Source organism: Pongo abelii, chromosome 15 (genome assembly GCF_028885655.2).
Source record: "Pongo abelii isolate AG06213 chromosome 15, NHGRI_mPonAbe1-v2.0_pri, whole genome shotgun sequence".
NCBI lineage: Eukaryota > Metazoa > Chordata > Mammalia > Primates > Hominidae > Pongo > Pongo abelii.
In genome coordinates, this window is record NC_072000.2 from 84,841,039 (window position 1) to 84,863,729 (window position 22,691).

At 37.5% G+C, this 22,691-nt stretch overlaps 1 protein-coding gene across 15 annotated transcripts in view; it reads right to left on the bottom strand.

Annotated features, from left to right (window-relative positions):
- The window catches only part of CEP128 (centrosomal protein 128), a 449,614-nt gene that overhangs the window by 82,207 nt on the left and 344,716 nt on the right, over window positions 1–22,691 (bottom strand). For 14 of the 15 annotated variants that reach the window (XM_063715661.1, XM_063715658.1, XM_063715660.1 and 11 more), the window contains one exon: window positions 8,681–8,730. In XM_063715661.1, the coding sequence (XP_063571731.1) occupies window positions 8,681–8,730 (50 nt within the window). Of the gene's footprint in view, window positions 1–8,680; window positions 8,731–17,117; window positions 17,196–22,691 lie in introns of those variants that run through there. The other variant, XM_054530322.2, reaches the window with a different exon arrangement.

Below are 22,691 nucleotides of genomic sequence, written 5' to 3' on the forward strand. Positions count from 1 at the left end.
AAATTGAAAGAAAAAGAGGCCGGGATCCTAAACAAATCAGAACAAAAAAAAGAAAGGTGAAGAGATTCTGTTTTTCATTGCTCTTGAATTAAGTATAGTAGTATAGAAGCCAAGAAAGTTCAAAAACAAGTACTAGTTCTCTCACTTACCGGCTGAGGAAGTTGAGTCTCAGTGACATTATCCATACAATTAGAATAGTAGCTACGTACCTTGGAGGATTGTTGCGAGTAATAATTTACATAGATTTAGCAGTTTTACCACAGTGTATGACACAAAGAATTGCTTGGTTTCATGTGTGACTTTTTCCCTCTCCTTTGACACACAGACCATCACCCTTTGGGCTGATTTAGCACAATCCTGACGGGAGTTAGCAAGTGCTAAATAAGTATTTGTTAGTAGACTGAAGCATAAAATAAGTCAGTATTCAAGATCCCAGACTGGGGAAATCCTCTGCAGTGTTTCTGTATATTCTGGAAAATCAGCTAGAGATTGGGCGGGGAGATGGCCTTAGAAGTGAGAACTACAGTTTCTTTTAATCATGTATTATTAGTACTTAGGATCTCAGAGATTTGTTTCATGAGTCAATGGAAATGTGTTTCAACCAGAAAGGTATTACTGCTGAGCATTTATTTCCAAATCTGTTGCACGCTATAGTCATTACTCAGAATATTGCTTTTCACAGTTCTCATTGTTATCCAGAGATAGACGATAAAATGGATTAACATGGATATTTGCCCAAAGTTTGCGGTCTGTCTAGGGATGTGCTGTGAGAGGTATAAGCAGTGTACTGTAAAATATTATGGGGAATGATCTTGAAGTGATCACTTATATTCTGCAACACAAATGAGATTGCCCCAAATTACAGGGTGCCCACTGACTCGAGACTGGCAAAAACTCCCAGATAAACTTAAGACTGAAACATCATAATGTGTTGAGATTTGAAAAAAACAAAAACAAAAAAAACACAAGAAAACATACACTGCTATCTACATAAGCCCCAATGCCCATGGAGCCCAGAGCTCAGACTCTTGACAGTTGGACCAACGTATGTTTTCTGGAAGCGCTGCTTTTCCCAAAGTCAACTGTAAAGGGGAGAGTGTATGAAGATGAGTCAAATCATCTTCCCCCTGGTGGGAGGAATTTACCAATTCTGTAAAACACACCCAGGTCACTTTTTTTTTTTTTTTTTTTTGACGGAGTCTTGCTCTGTTGGCCAGGCTAGAGTGCGATGGTGCGATCTCAGCTCACTGCAACCTCTGCCTCTCAGGTTCAAGCGATTCTCCTGGCTCAGCCTCCCGAGTAGCTGGGATTACAGGTGTGGGCTACCACGCCTGACTAATTTTTTGTATTTTTTTTTCTTTTTTAGTAGAGATGGGGTTTCACCATGTTGGTCAGGCTGGTCTCAAACTCCTGACCTCAGATGATCCACCCACCTAGGCCTCTCAAAGTGCTGGGATTACAGGCACGAGCCACCTCGCCCAGCCTTTTTTACTACTAACTTTTTAAATAAACTTTCTGTCACAGAGAAATATTTGGGCTTTTGAGCTCAAAGACTATGCTTTGATTTTGCATTTTAACAATGTTTCCAAATGATGTGTGTTTTTTAGAAGCTTTTTTAGAAGCTTGATTCAAGGAGACTGCTGAGTCTTGAAGACTTGTGCTTTTCATCCCATTGGATAAACAGAATCAGGCACGTTTTTATATTTCTTTTATTCTCAAACAAAAATGACCTAGTCAATCAACTTTGATATATTCAGACACAAGAATACTTCTTTCGTAGGGTATTCTATTTTCAAGTTTTATACTGTCATAAATTTGGGATTAATATTAAGTTGCAAATTTCAGGTAAAACAGAGTGACAAGGTTTAATGATCACACAATTTCAGTGGAATCCTTTTTACTGAGAGTGGGTCCCTGCTCTCATGAAGTCTCCTGATGTAGTAAATTGAAGGGTGTAAACCTAATTGGCCGAGAACCTGTTTGACCCCAATGCAGACTGCTAATGCGTTCTTTCTGGTGGAACTTTGTACCAAATTTAAGGTTGGTAAGCCTGTTCACCTTTTGAGAAAATAGAGATTTTAATGAGCTGTTAAGTTACTTCTGCCTGAAAGTGGCAAAGGGTGGCCCAACCTTCCATCCCCACAACACTGTATTTTGTTCTGTTTATGCCATTGCTTAGAACAATTATTTTTAAATCACATTTCAGAAGAAGACATAGAGATACGTAGTTACTTGCCTAAGCTTTGAGGAATGCACCTTGAGAAGAATACGTGGGTATGCATTACATTTTGGTTTCCAGAATAATAAAAATTCTGTCATAACTCTCACGAGTCATCTTAGGGATGAGTAGAGACTGTATAACTTTCTAGTTTAATGAAACCTTAAACAGTTAATCCTAATTTATCAATTTATTCAAATTGAAATTTCTAAAAATGTACTTTAGTATATCCCAAGAAAATGGGAATTTCTGGGGAAATGAATTGCTTCAGTTCTTTCTGAGATCCAGTGAGAGAGCAGAGCATTCCCTGTCACCCTCATCGTTCTAAAGCAATTCCGAGGGAACTCTAAAACGGACTCGCAGCTGCCCCACCCTGCATTTCCACCTGCAGTCTCTAAAAGTACTGGTTATGGGCATTCTACAGTCTGGCAGAAAAGACTGACAGCAAAACCACAGAAATTATCAAGCTGGTCGATCAATAGCCCAGTTTCTCACATGGTTTCCTTACCAGGAGTATTAGCCATCTACTGGGTACTGAGAGGTTCATGTACTATCTTGCCAGCTTCTGGGAGGGTAATTTATTTGCTAATGACAGTCGCATTCTTTGGTGGCTTTTCCTGCCCAGTTTATCTCCAACAGTTGTGCCTGACAACTCTACACTGGCATTCTTTCTATTATAATACCCTAATATTAATATTTATTAGGCTTGTTCCAAAAGAACCAAGAAGGTATATTCTATTTTTTTCCTCGAAACACTGTGTTGCCATAGGCTACTCCATAAGTAGCTGAAATAAATAATGGCTGGGGAAAAGATTATCTTCTTCTTACTGCTCATTTCAAATGTTTTTGCCTAAGCACTATTGAGGTGACAAAAACAAAATCTAACACCTGTCCCTCCACCGCTAAAACAGTACTAAAAAGAAAATCGAACCCATCAAGTGGGAGATTCCAGACTATTCTTCAAAGCCAACTGATAGAGAAATTAAATATGATTATGGGTCATCTGAAAAACAGCATGGCACTAATGATATTTAATATCCTTCAGTCAGAGCTTCTGGAATGTCTCAGAAAAATCAGTCACTTAAATATATATATTCAAGATTGTACATATTTTTATATATTTTATTATAGATTTATATAATACAATATTATATATAAATCTGTAATTAAAATCTATTATATATTATATGAAATATTCATATACATGTATATATACAAAATCTGTAAACCCATTGTTAGAAATTAAGTAAAGCATTCAGTTCATTTCTAATAAAATTTCTAATAATACCAAATAATGTGTCCAAAAATACTTGTGACAACATTTAGATTACAGGTCCTACAACTAAAATGTTTCCTTTCTCCTCCTAAAATAATGAGATTGATATTCACATGTATCCCAATAATCAATTTAATTATTGCCACATCATGACTTTTTTTTCGATTTTTCATTATATTTAGCAGCTGGCCAAAGACATACTACTACTTTCTTCAGCATAATCTGATGAAAATATGAATTTAAATTTCAGAGTTGACCATGGCAGGGGGAAGGTAAGAGAAATGGCAAGGGTAGAAGGTGGAGGAAGAGGGAAGGAGAAGCCCGATGGGGGCAGAGACCTTCTCTGACTTGTTTATTGCTTTATCCCTAAGCATGCAGCATCATGTCTGACACATAGTAGGTGTAAACAGTCACTGTGTGGAATTAATATTTATTGCGACCTGTCAGGCACCAAAGTTTTCACATTTCTTATGGTAGCTAATCCTCTCAAGAGTCCTATGAAATCAGTATTATTATTATCCTTAATTTACAATATCTATATATTGTGCTGACACAAAGTAACCTACCAATGGCTTAGTATGAAGGGAAAATGAATAGTACAAATTATGTTCATAATCATCTAGTTTTAACTCATTTCAAATAAAACGAAGAGAGACGACTGGAAGTTATCGCATGATTCATTTCAAATAAAATGAAAAGAGAGATGACCAGTAAGTTATCATATGAGTAAGGGCACATGAGTTTTGCAGATACTCTGTTCAGTGACTGTCATAGGTAACACTGTGAAGCTTTCGTAACTAAGCATGATACTAACTCTCGGTGTGTGCTGCATTTTAGGATTCAGAAAGCAACATGTGGAAAGGTGAACCAGGTAGACTGGTATTTAAAAAAATAAAAGCACTAAACAGCAGCAACACCTACCACTATTAGCCATCACCAGCAAGGTGTCAAGTCACTGAATACAATTCAACTAAATTGAGGAAAAATGGATTACCTTGTGTGTCTATTTTAAAGTTTCAGCTGATCTTGAGAGGAATGAAAAAGGGATTTGCTTGTTTCAATGTATCTCAAACTCTTATGCAAATAAAACTCTGATACTGCACTACACATTTATAGTCAAAGACAATACTTTAAGAGGAGCAGCACACAATGCAACTGCAAATGAATGTCACACACACACAAAAATAAGCCAGACAAATGTTAAGCTCCAATGAAGAATTTTGGTAATTACAAGCTGTATTGTAAAAATCACTGTCAAATATGTTTGTCTCCATTGTTTGTGATTCCTCTTAAGATTGAAAACGCTCTCCTCCCTGCAGCTCCACTCCCCCTGCCATTTTATCCTTTTCCACTGCTTACTACCACTCATGTGAAATTACTCCTGCGTGTGTGTGTGTGTGTGTGTGTGTATGTGTGTGTGTGTGTGTCTGTGTCTGTTTCTGTGTCTATACAGGAATGGCAGAATTTGGATGTCTCTCCCCAAAAAATTTAAACAAAAAATGAACTCTAGGACAGGACAGGGATTGGGGTTGTTTTTAAATGGATGGATCTTGAGGAGACCCAGGAATAGGGGCTATATAAATAAGAGACCAGTAGGGTGGCATTCGTTTGTTTATTTAGTAAACAAAAAATTACTGAGTACCCACTAAGATGAGGCACTGTGCTAAGTAGTGGACATCCGGAAAAGTGAAAGACATGAGAGTTGATTGTCAGGTATGACAGGAAATCACAGTTCGTTGAAAGGTAAATTTTTGTTTTGAAACCTAAACCCCATAGCTAAATGGATCCAAGAATTTAACAAATATTTATTCAGTTCTGTTGATGATCTTCCCCTTGAAATATTCTTTTGCTAAACTTCATAACACTATGTGTTCCTGAAATTATTTCCTTTATGTCTTAGATTCCTTTGCAAGATTTTCATCCTTAGCCTGTCGTTTAAATGTTGGTGTTTCCTAGGGTTCTGGCCTAGGATTTCATTTCTCCTCATTCTAAATACTTCCCCTGGGAATTCACATTCACTATATGACTTTTAGTATCATTCTTATGATATGGACAACAGACATGATGGCATCAAATTCTGCATGTTCAGATCAAACAGCTTCTGAGCTCCAGACTCAAATGAACCTCCCTTAACATTACCACCTGGACACTTCAAAATACCAAAAATTGAATTGATCAACTTCCTCCTATATCACTGAAGAGCACAACTATCTGTGAAGGTGCCGAATCGAGAAACCCAAGAATCATTCTTAACTCCTTCCTTTTTACTTCCTAACAACCAATCTTAAAGTTCCATGGACTTTATATTCTAAAACATATTAAGAAGTCACCCACTCCTCTTCATGCTCTCTGTTGCCACCCAATCCAGGTCACCATCATCTCTTGCCAAGAGTCTCACAAATGTCTGCTTAATTGGTCTCCCTGGTTTCAATCTTGCCTGCCTCTAATTATTTTTCACGTTACAGCCAGGTATCTATTTAAAATGCAGATTTACCATATTGTTCCCTTATTTCAAACCCTGTTCCACTTTCTCATATACCGAAGGTAAAGTCCAAACTCCTCCACGAGGTCCTTTAGACCTCTGTTTACTTAAAAAATTCTCGTTTTGCTGCCCCTCTCTCAGATGCTACATTCCAACATACTGAACTTTCGGTTCCTTAAACATGAAACTGCTCTTTTACCCTAGGCCTTCCCCTATCCTTTCCACTGCCAAAAACTTTTATCTTCACTGTAAACTTGCCTAGCTAACTCCTAGTTATCATTCCAACATTGGTTTTCTTTGGGAAGCCTACTTGGATTGCCACCCCACTCCAGTTTAACCTACCTCAGTTGTACTTAATTCCCTGTCAGTTCCGCCAACCTACCCTTACCTATGACAAACAAGCACAGATGTTCTTATATGTTCCCACAGTCACTTTATACTTTTCCTTTAATATGATTTTTGAGTATTTTATTATAAACACTGATTTTTATAGTCTTTACTAATCATAATATAGAGGGCAAGATGCCATCTAGTGCACACAGCTTGCCTTTGTATCCCTAGCACCTAGTACAGTGCTGTGCACAGAATTGGTGCTTGATAAGTGTTTGCTCAACGAGTAAATGGAGTACCTCATTTATAGGAAATTGGAAAGGGTTTAGAGCTAAATAAAACACCCCCTACCCCTAAGGAGAATAACATAAAATGCAGAATGTCTGTTATACATAATTATAAGATGATAATGAGTAAATAAAATTGACTCCAATTTGGATACATGAGGATGTGCTAACATTGTAAATTGGAATTAACTATTTAGCTCTCCCTTCTGGGATCACCTAATCCACACTAAACACTTCTGGAAGACAGTTTTATGATTTTCTATTACAGATGAGAAAATAGGCACAGCAAAGTTAATTGAGTTATCCAAGGTTACCCAGTGAATCAGAAACACAGCCAGGTACTATTGTGTCATTGTAGGATTTCAGCCAATATACTTGAATAGTATTCTTCAAACTATCACCTCTGATAATCATATGTGAATATAGAAAGGAACTCAGGAATATAGGCACTTTTCCAAGGATTTTCCTCTAGCCTTTAACATTAAAGGCTTTCTGTGATATGCTTCTGTACTCTTGTGCATTCCGAGAGTTCCTTCTTTATTCATAATAGAGTGTTAATATCAGGCACTAGTTACCATTACAAAGTGTCAACATTTAACTCTTCTGCTCTGGGACATCATATTACACATTCTCCCACTATAAATGTCCATAGTTAGTTGGCTGGTGCATTCTGTTGCACTGGATGGACATTTCAGTAGAAAATGCTGCCAGTATTTAATAAACATTTGAGAAGCAACATAGGCTATTAAATTTAATGAGATTACCAGTTCCAACATTTGTACTGTGAAAGAAAAAACTACTTGTGCTGCCATTTCAAAGGGCCAGATATATACTCAATAAGTATGTTTACATATGTTATTCTGGGTAAACACAACACATAACCACAATGCCTAAAAAAGACTTTCTCAATATACACATTTAGTGTACAAAGAGCTATGCTTTTTATAACAACAAGCATTGCTGATATTAGTTTCACAGAGATAGGCAGGTCAAGTATACACTTGAGATTCTTCCTAGCCCCAGACTGGACTAACCAATGCTCTTTTTTTTTTTTTTTAATTCCTGAATATAGTACAAGATGTTAAAATAATCTAATCTGTACAAAACTGCAGCTAACATGTACCACTTTTACTGGATGTATAAACTATGCTTCCTTTGCATTTTCAGATCAATTATACAATTTTCTTTTAATTGGTATACCATCAGGTAGAAGAATCCCCAATCACAGAACACTTCCCTTGCTCTTTGGACTTTACGTGGCCTATCTTTCATTTGCCAAAGGCAAACATCTTTACCCGTAAAGCACTCAAACCAGCTCATGACATCACTCTCCAGTCTTGCCTTGCAGCTCCAGGCCCATGAAGAACTCTAAATGTCCAAAGTATTTACTGTTCTTAGTCCCCAACCTGACATTAAGTGAATTGGTTCTATCATGGGAATATAACTGATTATGTTTCCCCTAATAAAGATAGACACTTGAGTTACCCATTTGTAAGTTAGCCCAATGTGAAAAGAAGAGAGAACTTCTGTCAGATGCCAACTTCACATCCATTGCTCATATCACAGAAGTGTCAACTAAAATTCGAGTGGAATCTTTCTAACACAATTTTCCAGCCCAAGAAATGTGAATAAACCTATAGTGAATTGAGAGGCTGTACAAGGCAATCTTAAGCTCTATTTATGTGTTAATTGGTTAGTCATTGGTAGATGACACCCATGGGGTCAGAATACTTTTGACTTTCATTGAAAATGTAGATTCCATGAATTCATCCTCATTCATCAGTCCTGTTTTGAGGGAAATTACTATGAAAGGATACTGCCTTCATTTCCTAATGCTGCAGTTCCTATTATGCTATACTAAGGAATAAAATTTCCTATCAAAAGTAGCACAGAGGCTGATTTGGCTTCCTGCTTTAGATCAGTGCTCTCAGAGACTTCTAAAGGAAGCAAATTCCAACTTTATAGTTCTGACATTGTCCTTGTTACCCTATTTGCTATACCAGTGTGAATGTGACAATAATAAAGGATAAAAGAGCAAAAAACAAATGTTTTCATACCAAGGATTCTTGCCCTATTTAAGAATTTACCTGCAGAGATCCCATTTCTTCATCTTTTCTTTGGGTCTCTTCCAGTAGATCTGTAATAAGAAAGTAAAATACCCATCAAAATACAATGTAAAAATGAGTTGCTTCTTATCAAATGCAATTCAGCCAGTAGCTTGTACAAACTGTTGCCTGAGAAGAGAATTTAATGTTTAAGTGTGAGAAGCAATGTAAAAGAAACACCCTCTGATCCCAACTGAGGACATGGCAGAGCGCTGGAGCCTGCCAACTCTAAGCTAGCCGAGAAGCCCTGGGACGTCTCTCAGCTTTACCTGACATACCAAAGGATGATATCAAATCAATTAAAAATCTGTAATCATACCAATATTTTAGGAATTTGGTCTCATGCTTATATAACTCAATGCAACACAAAATTTCCTTTAGAAAAAAAGAAAAGCCTTTTTCTTTTGAAAGAAAAATTAAAAACAAACCATTTGTCCTTAAAATAAGCTCCCAAGCCAAGTTCCGCCCCTACAGTCAATTTTTATAACCAAATTAAAACACCCTGGAATAACAGGTGTTATTAACGGAAGTGGAACACCACCTCATCCATAAAGTCTTATTAATTATCATTTCACACTGAGAGGGTGGGATGCATTGAAGCTGCATTTGACTAAGAGTTTGGCACCATCCCAGAGAAATTAGTGGTTGGAAGGGAAGGTCGTCAACTGAAGAGAGCTCTGTCTTAATGCATGTATACAGCCATGGTGTCTCAGTGCCCTACATTAATTTATGAACTTGCTATTAAGAAAACATATTTTCTGCCTGCAGCTCTACCACCCTGTGCTATGATCTTATTATATCTCACAAACCTAAAGAGGACTAGGCTGAGTCAGAACTTGGATGAAAACTGGCAAGAAACACCTACAGCAGTGTATATTAATATGAGTATTTGCCTTACTCTCTCATTGATATAGCTTACCAAGAGACTATGTTACATAAAAGGAAAATATAAGTTACAGAAGTCTAATATGTATCCCCGAAAGGCAAACTCAAATGTTTTAGCAAGTGCTATATTAGATATAGCAGGAAACAGTCATACAGTAGAGTGACAAAGTCATGCTGGTGTGTTGTAACTGGGTAGGCAATACACCAAAATTTCAGGAGATCTGGCAGATGACAGAACTGATGGTGATGACCCTTTGAGGCTGCACAGCTAAGAGGGTTACAGATGAGTGGTAAGCAATCTCCTGAAGACACAACATGCTGGGATTAAGGATAAGAGATTGTTTCTATTCTGTATGCTGTAGAGGAGCTGACTTTGGCTCCCAAAACCTCCCTTAATCAGGTACGTCAAAAAAGTAAAAAGAGCAGGCCAGTGTTTTGGGGTGTATTTTTAAAGGGGTTTTGATTGGCATATCAGGTTCTTCAGCTATAAGATACAGAAACCAACTTGGTGTGTGGAAGATTGTTTAAGTGCCCTCAATCATTCCTCTTCCTGCATCCTTACTCATTTGCATTGCGGCATTGCAGCTACTTCCATCAAGAGGCCATGCACATCTGCTTCACTTCTTGCATCTGGGCTGGCCTCCTGACTTGATTTGGTGAATAGAATATAGCTGAAGTAACTCTGTTTCAGTATGGACTGAGGCTTTAAGAGGCCTCACACATTTCCACTTTTTCACTTGGAACCCTGTCACTGACACGTGAATAGGCCCAGGCCAACCTGCTAGATGACAACAGACACATGGTGCAGGACTCTTTCCACCTCTGTCACCTTGCAGGTTGCCCCAGCTGCCAGCCAGCAAATGCCCAGAAGCAGAGTTGCCCTGACAATGATCTGAGGATGACTACAGATGACTGAGATGGGAGCCCAACTAAGACCAGACAAACTACCCAGCTGAGCCCAGTGTCAACTCCAATTCACAGAACCAGGAGCTAAATAAATGGAATTTTGGAGTGGTTTGGTACCTGGGACCTGCCAACTGATAGCAACGAGATGCTATTTGAATAACGTGTATTTAGAACTTATTAGAAGGATATAGAGGTAACTAATAGATGCACTGGAAAAGAGGATCCCAAATCTGAAGGGAATAACAACTAGAGCAGGTCTGGATGGGTCGAGATGTAGGTAGCATGAGCTAATGATCATTTTATTCTGGGTTCCTCTAAACTTTATGTCATTCCACTCAAGATGAAACTTCATAAAGAGAACAGCTACTGAGCCTAGCTTAGATCTCTTGCCTACTGCTTGGCTAGGGGAAAGTATGGAGTACTTTCATTGATAATCCCAGAAGGACTGGACTAAGAACAGAAAGAATAGTTTCCAAATGCAAAATTAGGGTTAGAGAAGGAAGGATGGACATCAGACAGGCCAAAACAACAGATTTCTACACCATTTGGTTTCAGTAAACTGTGTCCTTACCCCAATTCTCTTCAATATTTGTGAGATATAAGATCACTGCTGTGTTCCTATGAGGATGTGGCTACTTAGCTCCATTACTTCTGGATATTAGGAGGTTCTCAGAGCTGGGCCCTTTGTAATGAATTACATTGTTTAATGGTGCAGTGTAACTGGAGTGATACATAGTGGGGTTCATCAACCACAAAAGAAAACTAATCTTGCTCCTCCAGAGTCAACTTAGTATGGCAACTCCAAACACCTTAGATAAAACTTACTGGATCCATAATGAGTGTCAGATCTTTTATGCAGCCAAACACAACTCACTCATCTGATAAAATATAGATGAAAGAAGTCCAGTCTATTCACAGAACTTCACAAAATTATAGGAACTTAAAAATTATGTTCTCAGTTTTCTCCAAATACATTCGGGTCATACTACTCTTCCAACAAATCTGATGCCAATGACAATGCTTGACTTGGGATGGCTGAATAAAAACAACCAAAGAATTCCTAGAATTTTACATTTTAAATAAATATTCTCCCTGACTGACCATCTTGTATAAAGGGTATAAGCAGACACCTGGTTTGGTTTTTATTTTTTTTTCTTTGTGCCACATATCTTCCCTTTGAGAACTCCTGTTCCTCTTTTCCACATGATTTCCTTGAAACTTTTGGTCAAGAGGCCTAACTAACCTTTCCTGCTGCAAAAGCAGGTCATGGCCCAGGCTAGCAAGTCAGAGCATCTTATCCCCCTGAGCATATGAGCTAAGCAACACCAGAGGTGTCCTTTTAGAGGATTAACGTGGATGCCAGGAGATAAATTTTCGCCTTCTGAAGCCACAGCTTATATTATCCTGGTGTTTTGAAGTCTGTATTTTCTACTATGTTGAAGAAATTTATTAAGCAATGAGGCTGGCAAAGAAGAAATGAGAGCCGAGAAAGAGAGAATTGCTTGAGGACTACATCCACCCTTGACTGAAGCCCACAACCCCCCTGGACTTCCAATACATAATTCTTCTTCTATTCTTTTTCTTAAATTAGCTTTTGTTGGATTACTGCCATTTTTAAAGGTCTCCAGGGATGTGGTTGTGTTGAACCTTCTTATCTCTATTCAGAAACCTAGAGAACTTAAAAGTTGAGAAGAACTTTCTAGTCCATCTTAAAATGTTTCACCCTACAACAAATATATGAAGACATGAGACTCAAAGAAATGCAAATGGTTTGGCTGAGATCACCTAGTTAGTACAAAGCCACTTCTAGAGCTTTGCTCTCCTATCATCCTGCTCTGTCTAATCATGCTCTCATTTGTACCTCTCAATACTTAATTGCACCCTTCTTCATACTGATTTGAAAATACAATACAGACTTGTCTGTATTCTTCTGACCTGCTTTAAAAGTTCTCTGATGTCAACAATCAGGGCGTCCGTGACTTTTTTTTTTTTTTTTTTTTTTTAAGACAGTGTCTCATCCGATGCCCAGACTGGAGTGCAGTGGTGCGATCTCGGCTCACTGCAACCTCCACCTCCTGGGTTCAAGTGATTCTCCTGCCTCAGCCTCCTGAATAGCTGGGATTATAGGCGCCAGCCAGCACGCCTGGCTACTTTTTATATTTTCAGTAGAGAGGGGGTTTTACCATGTTAGATGGGCTGGTCTTGAACTCCTGACCTCAAGTGATCTGCCCGCCTTGGCCTCTCAACGTGCTGATTACAGGTGTGAGCCACTGCCTCTGGCCCATCCATATTTTACATCCACGTTCTCCTTAACTACTGCCTTTCTATCTTTGATATTTAACTTATATCCCCAAAATTGCTCACTCCACCTACACTATTGCTGTATGCCACTGCTCACTTGTTAGGTGCATTGTTCAAGCACATGCATTTGGAATGATGAACAGGGTTATTAACCTGTGCTGATGAAATATGGCTACTGGGCATCGCTGAGAAGCACCACTCTACGCAAACAGACAAAACACGAGAGAATATAGATGAGACCCCTAGATAGTTGAAGTGACTTAATACTGTGATAACAGTGTGATTAGTATCCCTCATTATAATGAACAATCTTGTTGTTTGTTCTTATCAGCATGGAAAGAGCTGAAGGGCTGCTCTGCTCCCTTGCTCACCACTGACATGTTTGTGTTTTCTTTTATTATTCTCTGGTTTGCTGTTCCATACAAACAGCAACTCAACTACCATGTAAATTGCTGTGGTGAAATTTGCTTCCATCAACATTAGTTAACGAAAGATCTTTGGTAAAAAGGGCAGCAGCCCTGTGTATTTTCCTTGGATTGGTTCCAATTTTTTAAATGAGCTGATACTCACTCATTATGACATAAAGTCATTAGAGGGAGAAAAAGCCATATAAAAAAGCAGAACATCATGGATGAGAATTGGATGATCCAACTGTCCTGTTTTGTTTTGTTTCTGCTTTACATTTCTCTGGCACACTTAGGATTAATATATCATGACCAAGTTTTTGGCTAAGATAGTTTTATATCTCTTCCTCTGCAGTCTTTGCAACCAGTGATCTGGCTGTTTAAGGAGGTTTGACACTTTTTAATGTTGATTTTAGTTTCTGGTAGCCAAGAAGCAGATAGATTGTTTGTTTATTTTTAAAAGGTGAGTCATGTCCAGGTGTGTATGAGCAATTACAACCATCTAGTAACTTGAACCTTCCTAGGAAGACTGAAGATCAAATTGAGAAACGACTATTTTTTTCTTTAACCATTCGTATAAAATGCCTTATCCATATTACAACTCAGCCCAGCTGATAATGGAGAGAAAGTTATAGAAACAGAGGCTTCTGACACAGCAACATTTATAACAACAGCACTGGACAGAGTAACACTGGCAGCAGAATATGTTGAGTTACTGATTGCAGTTTAGAGAAAAGCATTTAGCTCTGGCTCTTGTAACTTACTATAATTCAGCGCTCCTGTCCAGTGTTACTCTATGTGTCTCGACATTTACCAAACACAAAAGATAATACAAATTCTCAAAATAATTCAATATTTTATTAAAAAGTAAATTTATGATATTTCCATTTGTGAATAGATTCATATATTTGAATATATTCATATATTCATATATTTGATTCATAATTTCATATAACAAAATTCTTCAGATAAAGCAGCACATTACAACCCTTACGAGCCTATAAATGATGGACTTAGCCTTCTACCATTCCATTCCAGATACTCAAGACATTAGCTACATGCCAAAGATAATGGGTCAGTTTCTGTTTTTCTTCCTTAGCTACCTAGTTATTGGAATCATTGACATTTTAGAGACAAGCGAACACAGAAATAATCTAATCCTAGGGTTGCTTTTTTTTTTTTCCTAAAGAAGTACAATTCTGTCTTATAAGGGAAATCATATATACTTTCTAATGTAAATGATAAACAGGTAATTTAAAAAGCTGAGAAGGAGCTGCTTTTAAGGAAACAGAAGTGGCGGGCCTGGGGGCCAGCCCACCAAGCTCCTTCCTAATCTTGGGTAGACCCCTGTGGTGGCATGGTGAAGCCGCAAAGCTCCAAATTATCCTCACTGAAAGCTACTGATCTAATCTAGTGTCCTGGGGTTACAAAGTGGAGGACTGAGTTCTGAGATCAAATGCCTCTGTCAATGTCACATAGCTAGTTAATGGTGCATCAATCTGAGCCCAGGGCTTTTGAATTGGACCAGGGTCCAGTACTTTTTTTTCTTTACACAAAAGTGACTGCCCTGCTTTGACTTTCAAGATTTGTATTGAAATGACACAGTATTCCAATGCCTATATATTTTCTAATGCCTCTCCAAACAGAAACAAAAGAAAACTTCATTAAAGCACTTGTGTAACATCGACAATCTGTGGGAAGACCTACAGTTACCAACTGTCCACGTTAAAATTCCTCAGTTTTGGGAGATGACATCCAAAAATATGGCCATGATGGAAAGCAAATACCTAGACACTTGAGAAGGCAGTTGTTTCAGCAAGATATATTCAATATACAGCATACAGAAGATTTCACAAAATCAAACAGCAACACAAAATCTGTTTCAATGAATGAGTTAGTTTCTCAGCTTAATATAACATTTACCAGCAAACGTTTTTCGTATTATACTAGTAAAGAAAAATAGAATAAAGTTATAACAATATGACTATATTAGCTCAAATACCTAAACAACAATCAAATGCGTTGGGCATTCAGTTAATATATGTAAAACATTTAAAATAATGCGTGGTATATAAGAAGCATTATATATGTATTAGCTCTCAGTATTATTTTTTTTAAAATCACCCTTAAATATCTCTGCTAAAATCAGGAAAATGTGCAAAACAAACAGTTGTAATTTAAAACAAACAAGCAAAAAAGGCCTAATAGTAAACTGCTTTTAGATGTCATCCATTATAAGTAGCTACATTATTTAGAACTCTGCCATATCTACTGCCACCCACTGGTACATATCTGGATATACCACAATGAGTTAAGAGTTTTCTCATCCGGCCTTACCACAGAAAACACACAGGTTAAAATGAAGAACAACATTCAAAAAGTATGGCTATCCCTTGTGGTTTGTCTCAGACACTGAAACAACATGCTGGTCTACAGATGGAGCCCAATTGGTCCAATAAATGAAAGGTTTATAGTCCACTGTCTGTCTTGGGTATGTGGTAAAACATCCAAATACAGGTACTCATGTTTTTCTTTGATGTTAATTCATTTCTGGTGAAACTTTCCACTTCGACAACCTTAGAGATTTAAAACCACTTGCCACAAAACTGTTACAGTACAGAAAATAGCATAATAATCTACCCCATTCCACCTCATTCTTGAGTCTGGCACTGAGAAACATCCTGATATAGAATGAAAGTTCTGACTCAGTCAGCTATTAAGTTTTTTGTCATTTCTATTGGTAACATGAGCAGAGAGAGTAAGAACATATTCAGTAGGAAACACATCACTGTTCTAAATTGGCCTATGGGCTGTCTTGGCCAAAATGAGCAAGAGAAGTTTATGATCCATTGTAAACATTATTTCAATAATAAGTTTCATATGCTGAAATCCAGTCATAAAATCATTTTTCTCCCCACATGTACTCTGCATTACGTTCACATAATGGGAAGTCTGCTTTCATTTAAATTACTTGGGCTGGGAGAAAGTTTATCCTATGCTCTGTTCTTGTTCTAGACTCGTAAGGTCAACTGGGTATACATTTTGAGGCTCACAGAAGTGCTGGGTATTTGACTTACTCTTTGATCACCTCTTCTTTATAGAAGCTACGAAAGTTTGTGCTGGTTTCTCGAGGTACCTACTACTGAACCAGACCTACACTTCTCAGGCCTTGTAGATTCTTGGGTCTACTCTAGATCAAAATGAAATCTGAAATTTTTAGTGAATTTTTTTTTCTAGTTTCTGCAATTCTTACATTCTAAGAGTAAAACAGACCTCAGAAGTGGAATAATGGTATGATATATATCAGTGATGTGCACTTAGTTACAGAGTACAGCTCAATGTCAAACACCAACTGTTTCCACTAGCAATCCACACACAGACAGTATGTACCCATGTATTTATATCTGGTACATCACAATGTAAATATATCCTGGGCTTAAATAGAGACATTTTATTTCAACTTATTCCTCATAAATATCAGTATTTCCTACCAAATTTGGCCTAGTATATTGATATATTCTCTCAGGGAAGTAAATTATTAGAGATAGTTTTAAGGTATATATGATATACATACAAAACTTTTGACAGTAAAGGAGATACAACTGAAAATTTTGAAAAATTTTGAAATTTAAATCTTCAGTTTTAAACTTGATTGGTCAACAAATCTTAAACTACTAAAAGAAGTCCAAGTTCAGACATATGGTGTTTAATTTTTGCCCCATCCCCTCCCCACTTTGAGGCCATTTTAAAGATGAATTATTACAGCTCAGCTCTATTCAAAATGTTTGCATCTTACAAAATCCTTTCCTTAAAAACTTAATGTTAAGATTTTTACATAAAAACATTATATTTTCATTCAGTGAGTGTTTAAAAAAAGCATGGGACTTTTACTAAATTTTAGAAATATTTTTGCTATACCTCCAGGTGGGCAAATGGCTTAAATCTTCTTTGTCTCAGTCTCCTCATCCACAAAGCTTCAAAACACATTGATTGTTATCTCACTTCATGAAGTAGCCATGAGGAAGAAAATGGGGATAAGAAAGAAAGTGGGAATTAAGGTAGTTAATCAGATATCTTTAATATAAAGATTATCCTTAATTACCCATGTGGGTCCAATGTAATCAGAAGACACTGTGAAAAAGACTCAAGTGGTCCTTACTGATTTTGAATATAGAGGAAGGGGAGCATGAGCCAAGGGATGAAGGAAACCTCTAGAAGCTGGAAAAGGCAAGAAAACAGACTCTTCAAGAGCCTTCAGAGAATAAGGCAGCCCAGCTGACATCTTGATTTTAGCACAGTGAGATCCATTTGGACTCCTGACCTCCAGAGGTATGTTATTTTAAGCCACTAAATTTGTGGTAATTCTTTATAGCATTAATAGAAAACTAACACACCTTAGAACTTTCATTAAGTAATAAATTCAACTCTAAGCAAATTTAAGGGTTCATAACATCTCCCCTCAATTCTGGTATCTGGTAATCAAAATGTACTATACATGGTATATGGCATGCCACATTCAATGAAAGCCTTGTGAAGAAACCTGTGATTAGGTAGAAACAGTGAAGAGGAGGTCTTTCATGGCAAAACTTGAATGTAACATGTCATAAGCTGTGAGTCCAAAATAGTTAGTTTCCTCAGTGAAAGAGTCATGCACACCTGCGTTTAGCTTCTCAAAAATTTCTTACTGAGTTGCTTAAAATTATCCCCACTTCTGCACCTATGCTGGAGTGTAATTTTGTAGACCAAGCTATAAAGTTTAGTCATCCCTATAAAAGGCATGTGCTGATATCAACATTCAAGGTACAGTTTGGTATGTAATACCCCAAGGGTGAGAACCGTTTACCACTATATCCTCAGTGCCTGGCAAATACTATTTCTCTAAGTATTTTTAAAATAATGACAACATCTATAAGAAACTAGTTAATAACTGTCTGACATGCAATATGATGTCATTTACCAGAATGTAGATGCCAATAAATTAGTTTAATATGATACCTTATTAAATTTTTATCTGGACTGAATTTGAAAATTCAGGTAACAAGCATTTTACAATTCTCCTTCACACAGTGGAAAAGAATGACAATTCAGGAATCTGCTTCACATATAAAGAGCAAGTCCAGAAAGATACCCAGTGAGTAGGCAGTAATGAGACACAAGAATGATCACCTGCAGCATGGCTTAGAGTAAATCTGTGTTGTACTGAAACAAGGACGTGAATCCTCACAGAACTGGGTATTCATCTTGAAATGGCAAGCATGTGTTTACACACCTGAAAATTTCCAAATTTTGATAAGAGACGTAACTCTTGGATTGAAGAACCTAAGTGAACCCGAAAGAAGATAAGTATAAGGAAATCCACATGAAGATACTTCATAGAGTTCTAAAAACCAAAGGCAAAGAACAAGTCTTGAAAGCAGTAAGACAGAAACGATATCTTACTTATAGGGGGAAACAATTAGAATAATAATAAAATTCTCATTAGAAACTACGGAGGCCATTAAAAAAGTCACATTTTAAAAATGCTAAAAAACAAAACTGACAACCCAGAATCCTATATCTAGTGAAAATACTGTTTAGGAATAAAGGTGAAGGCAAGACATTCCTAGGAAGAAAAATTAAGATAATTTATTGTCAGCAGACCTATCCTAAAGAATGACTGAAAGAAATTATCTAAAAAGAAAGGACATAAGAGAAAGAATATTAGAAGAGGAGAAAAAAAAGAAAGAACACAAACAAAAATATAGGTACATACATACAATAGATATCTTTTGAATTTTCTAGACTATGTTTGATGGTTGAAGCAAAAATTGTAACAATATCTTATGTGCTCCTAAAAGTATTTAGAGGGAACATTTAAGACTAACAGTGGATCTCTTGGCAGAAACCCTACAAGCCAGAAGAAAGTGGGGGCCAATATTCAACATTCTTAAAGAAAAGAATTTTCAACCCAGAATTTCATATCCAGCCAAACTAAGCTTCATAAGTGAAGTAGAAATAAAATCCTTTACAGACAAACAAATGCTGAGAGATTCTGTCACCACCAGGCCAGCCTTGCAAGAGCTCCTGTAGGAAGCACTAAATATAGAAAGGAAAAACCAGTACCAGCCACTGCAAAAACATACCAAATTGTAAAGACCGTCAATACTAGGAAGAAACTGCACCAACTAACAGGCAAAATAAACAGCGAGCATCATAATGACAGGATCAAATTCACACATAACAATATTAACCTTAAATGTAAATGGGCTAAATGTCCCAATTAAAAGACACAGACTGGAAAATTGGATAAAGAGTCAAGACCCATTGGTGTGCTGTATTCAGGAGACCCATCTCACATACAAAGACACACGTAGGCTCAAAATAAAGGGACGGAGGAATATTTACCAAGCAAATGGAAAGAAAAAAAAAAGTAGGGGTTGCAATCCTAGTCTCTGATAAAACAGACTTTAAACCAACAAAGATCAAAAAAGACAAAGAAGGGCATTACATAATGGTAAGGGAATCAATGCAACAAGAGCTAACTATCCTAATTATATATGTACCCAATATAGAAGCACCCAGATCCATAAAGCAAATTCTTAGAGACCTACAAAGAGACACAGACTCCCACACAACAGTGGGAGACTTTAATACCCCACTGTCAATATTAGACAGATCAACGAGATAGAAAATTAACAAGGATATTCAGGACTTGAATTCAGCTCTGGACCAAGCAGACCTTACAGATATCTACAGAACTCTCCACCCCAAATCAACAGAATGTACATTCTTCTTAGTACCACATCACACTTATTCTAAAACTGACCACATAATTGGAAGTAAAACACTCCTCAGCAAATGCAAAATAATGGAAATCATAACAAACAGTGTCTCAAACCACAGTGCAATCAAATTAGAACTCAGGATTAAGAAACTCACTCAAAACCATACAACTACACGGAAACTAAACAACTTGCTCCTGAATGACTACTGGGTAAATAATGAAATTAAGGCTGAAATAAATAAGTTATTTGAAACCAATGGGAACAAAGACACAACATACCAGAATCTCTGGGACACAGATAAGCAGTGTTTAGAGGGAAATTTATAGCACTAAATACCCACAGGAGAAAGCAGGAAAGATCTAAAATTGACAGCCTAACATCACAATTAAAAGAACTAGAGAAGCCGGAGCAAACAAATTCAAAAGCTAGCAGAAGACAAGAAATAACTAAGATCAGAGCAGAACTGAAGGAGATAGAGACACGAAAAACCCTTCAAAAAGAAATCAATGAATCCAGGAGCTGGTTTTTTGAAAATATTAACAAAATAGACCACTATCCAGATTAATAAGGTAGAAAAGAGGAAAGAATCAAATAGACACAATAAAAAATGGTGAAGGGGATATCACCACTGATCCCACGGAAATGCAAACTACCATCAGAGAATACTATAAACACCTCTACACAAATAAACTAGAAAATCTACAAGAAATGGATAAATTCCTGGACACATTCACCCTCCCAAGACTAAACTAGGAAGAAGTTGAATCCCTGAATAGGCCAATAATAAGTTCTCAAATTGAGGCAGTAATAGCCTACCAACCAAAAAAAGCCCAGGACCAGACGGATTCACAGCCGAATTCTACCAGAGGTACAAAGAGGATCTGGTACCATTCCTTCTGAAACTATTCCAAACAATAGAAAATGAGGGAATCCTCCCTAACTTATTTTATGAGACCAGCACCATCCTGATACGAAAACCAGGCGGAGACACAACAAAAAAAGAAAATTTCAGGCCAATATCCCTGATGAACATTGCAAAAATCCTAAATAAAATAAATACTGGCAAACCGAATCCAGCAGCACATCAATAAGCTTATCCATAATGATCCAGTCGGCTTCATCCCTGGGATGCAAGGCTGGTTCAGCATACACAAATCAATAAATGTAAACATCATGTAAATAGAACCAACAACAAAAGCCACATGATTATCTCAATAGATGCAGAAAAGGCCTTTGACAAAATTCAACAGTGCTTCATGCTAAAAACTCTCAATAAACTAGGTATTGAGGGAACGTATCTCAAAATAATAAGAACTATTTATGACAAACCCACAGCCAATATCATACTGAATGGGCAAAAACTGGAAGCATTCCCTTTGAAAACTGGCACAAGACAAGGATGCCCTCCTCTCACCACTCCTATTCAACATAGTATTGGAAGTTCTGGCCAGGGCAATCAGGCAAGAGAATACCAGAAATAAATGGTATTCAAACAAGAAGAGAGGAAGTCAAATTGTCTCTGTTTGCAGATAACATGATTGTTTATTTAAAAAAAATCCTGTTGTCGGCCGGGTGAGGTGGCTCACACCTGTAATCCCAGCACTCTGGGAGGCCAAGGAGGGCAGATCACAAGGTCAGGAGATTGAGACCATCTTGACTAACATGGTGAAACCCCATCTCTACTAAAGAAAACAGAAAAAATTAGCCAGGCATGGTGGAGGGCACCTGTAGTCCTAGCTACTCGGGTGGCTGAGGCAGGAGAATGGTGTGAACCCAGGAGGCGGAGCTTGCAGTGAGCCCAGATCATGCCACTGCACTTGCACCCCAGCCTGGGCAACAGAGCGAGACTCCATCTCAAAAAAAAAAAAGAAAACCCCGTTGTCTCAACCCCAAATCTCCTTAAGCTGATAAGCAACTTCAGCAAAGTCTCAGGATACAAAATCAACGTGCAAAAATCACAAGCATTCTTATACACCAATAACAGACAAACAGTGAGCCAAATCATGAGTGAACTCCCATTCACAATTGCTACAAAGAGAATAAAATATCTGGGAATACAACTTACAAGGGATGTGAAGGACCTCTTCAAGGAGAACTACAAACCACTGCTCAAGTAAATAAGAGAGGACACAAACAAATAGAAAAACATTCCATGCTCATGAATAGGAAGAATCAATATTGCGAAAATGGCCATACTGCCTGAAGTAATTTATAGATTCAATGCTATCCCCATCATGCTACCATTGACTTTCTTCACAGAATTAGAAAAACTACTTTAAATTTCATATGGAACCAAAATATAGCCCCTATAGCCAAGACAATCCTAAGCAAAAAGAACAAAGTGGGAGGCATCACGCTACCTGACTTCAAACTATACTACAAGGCTATATTAACCAAAACAACATGGTACTGGTACCAACACAGATATATAGACCAATGGAACAGAACAGAGCCCTCAGAAATAACTCCACACATCTACAACCATTTCACCTTTGACAAACCGGACAAAAACAAGCAATGGGGAAAGGATTCCCTATTTAATAAATGGTGTTGGGGTAACTGGCTAGCCATATGCAGAAAACTGAAACTGGACCCCTTCCTTACACATTATACAAAAATTAACTCCAGATGAATTAAAGACTTAAACATAAGACCTAAAACCATAAAAACCCTAGAAGAAAACCTAGGCAATACCATTCAGGACATAGCCATGGGCAAAGACTTCATGACTAA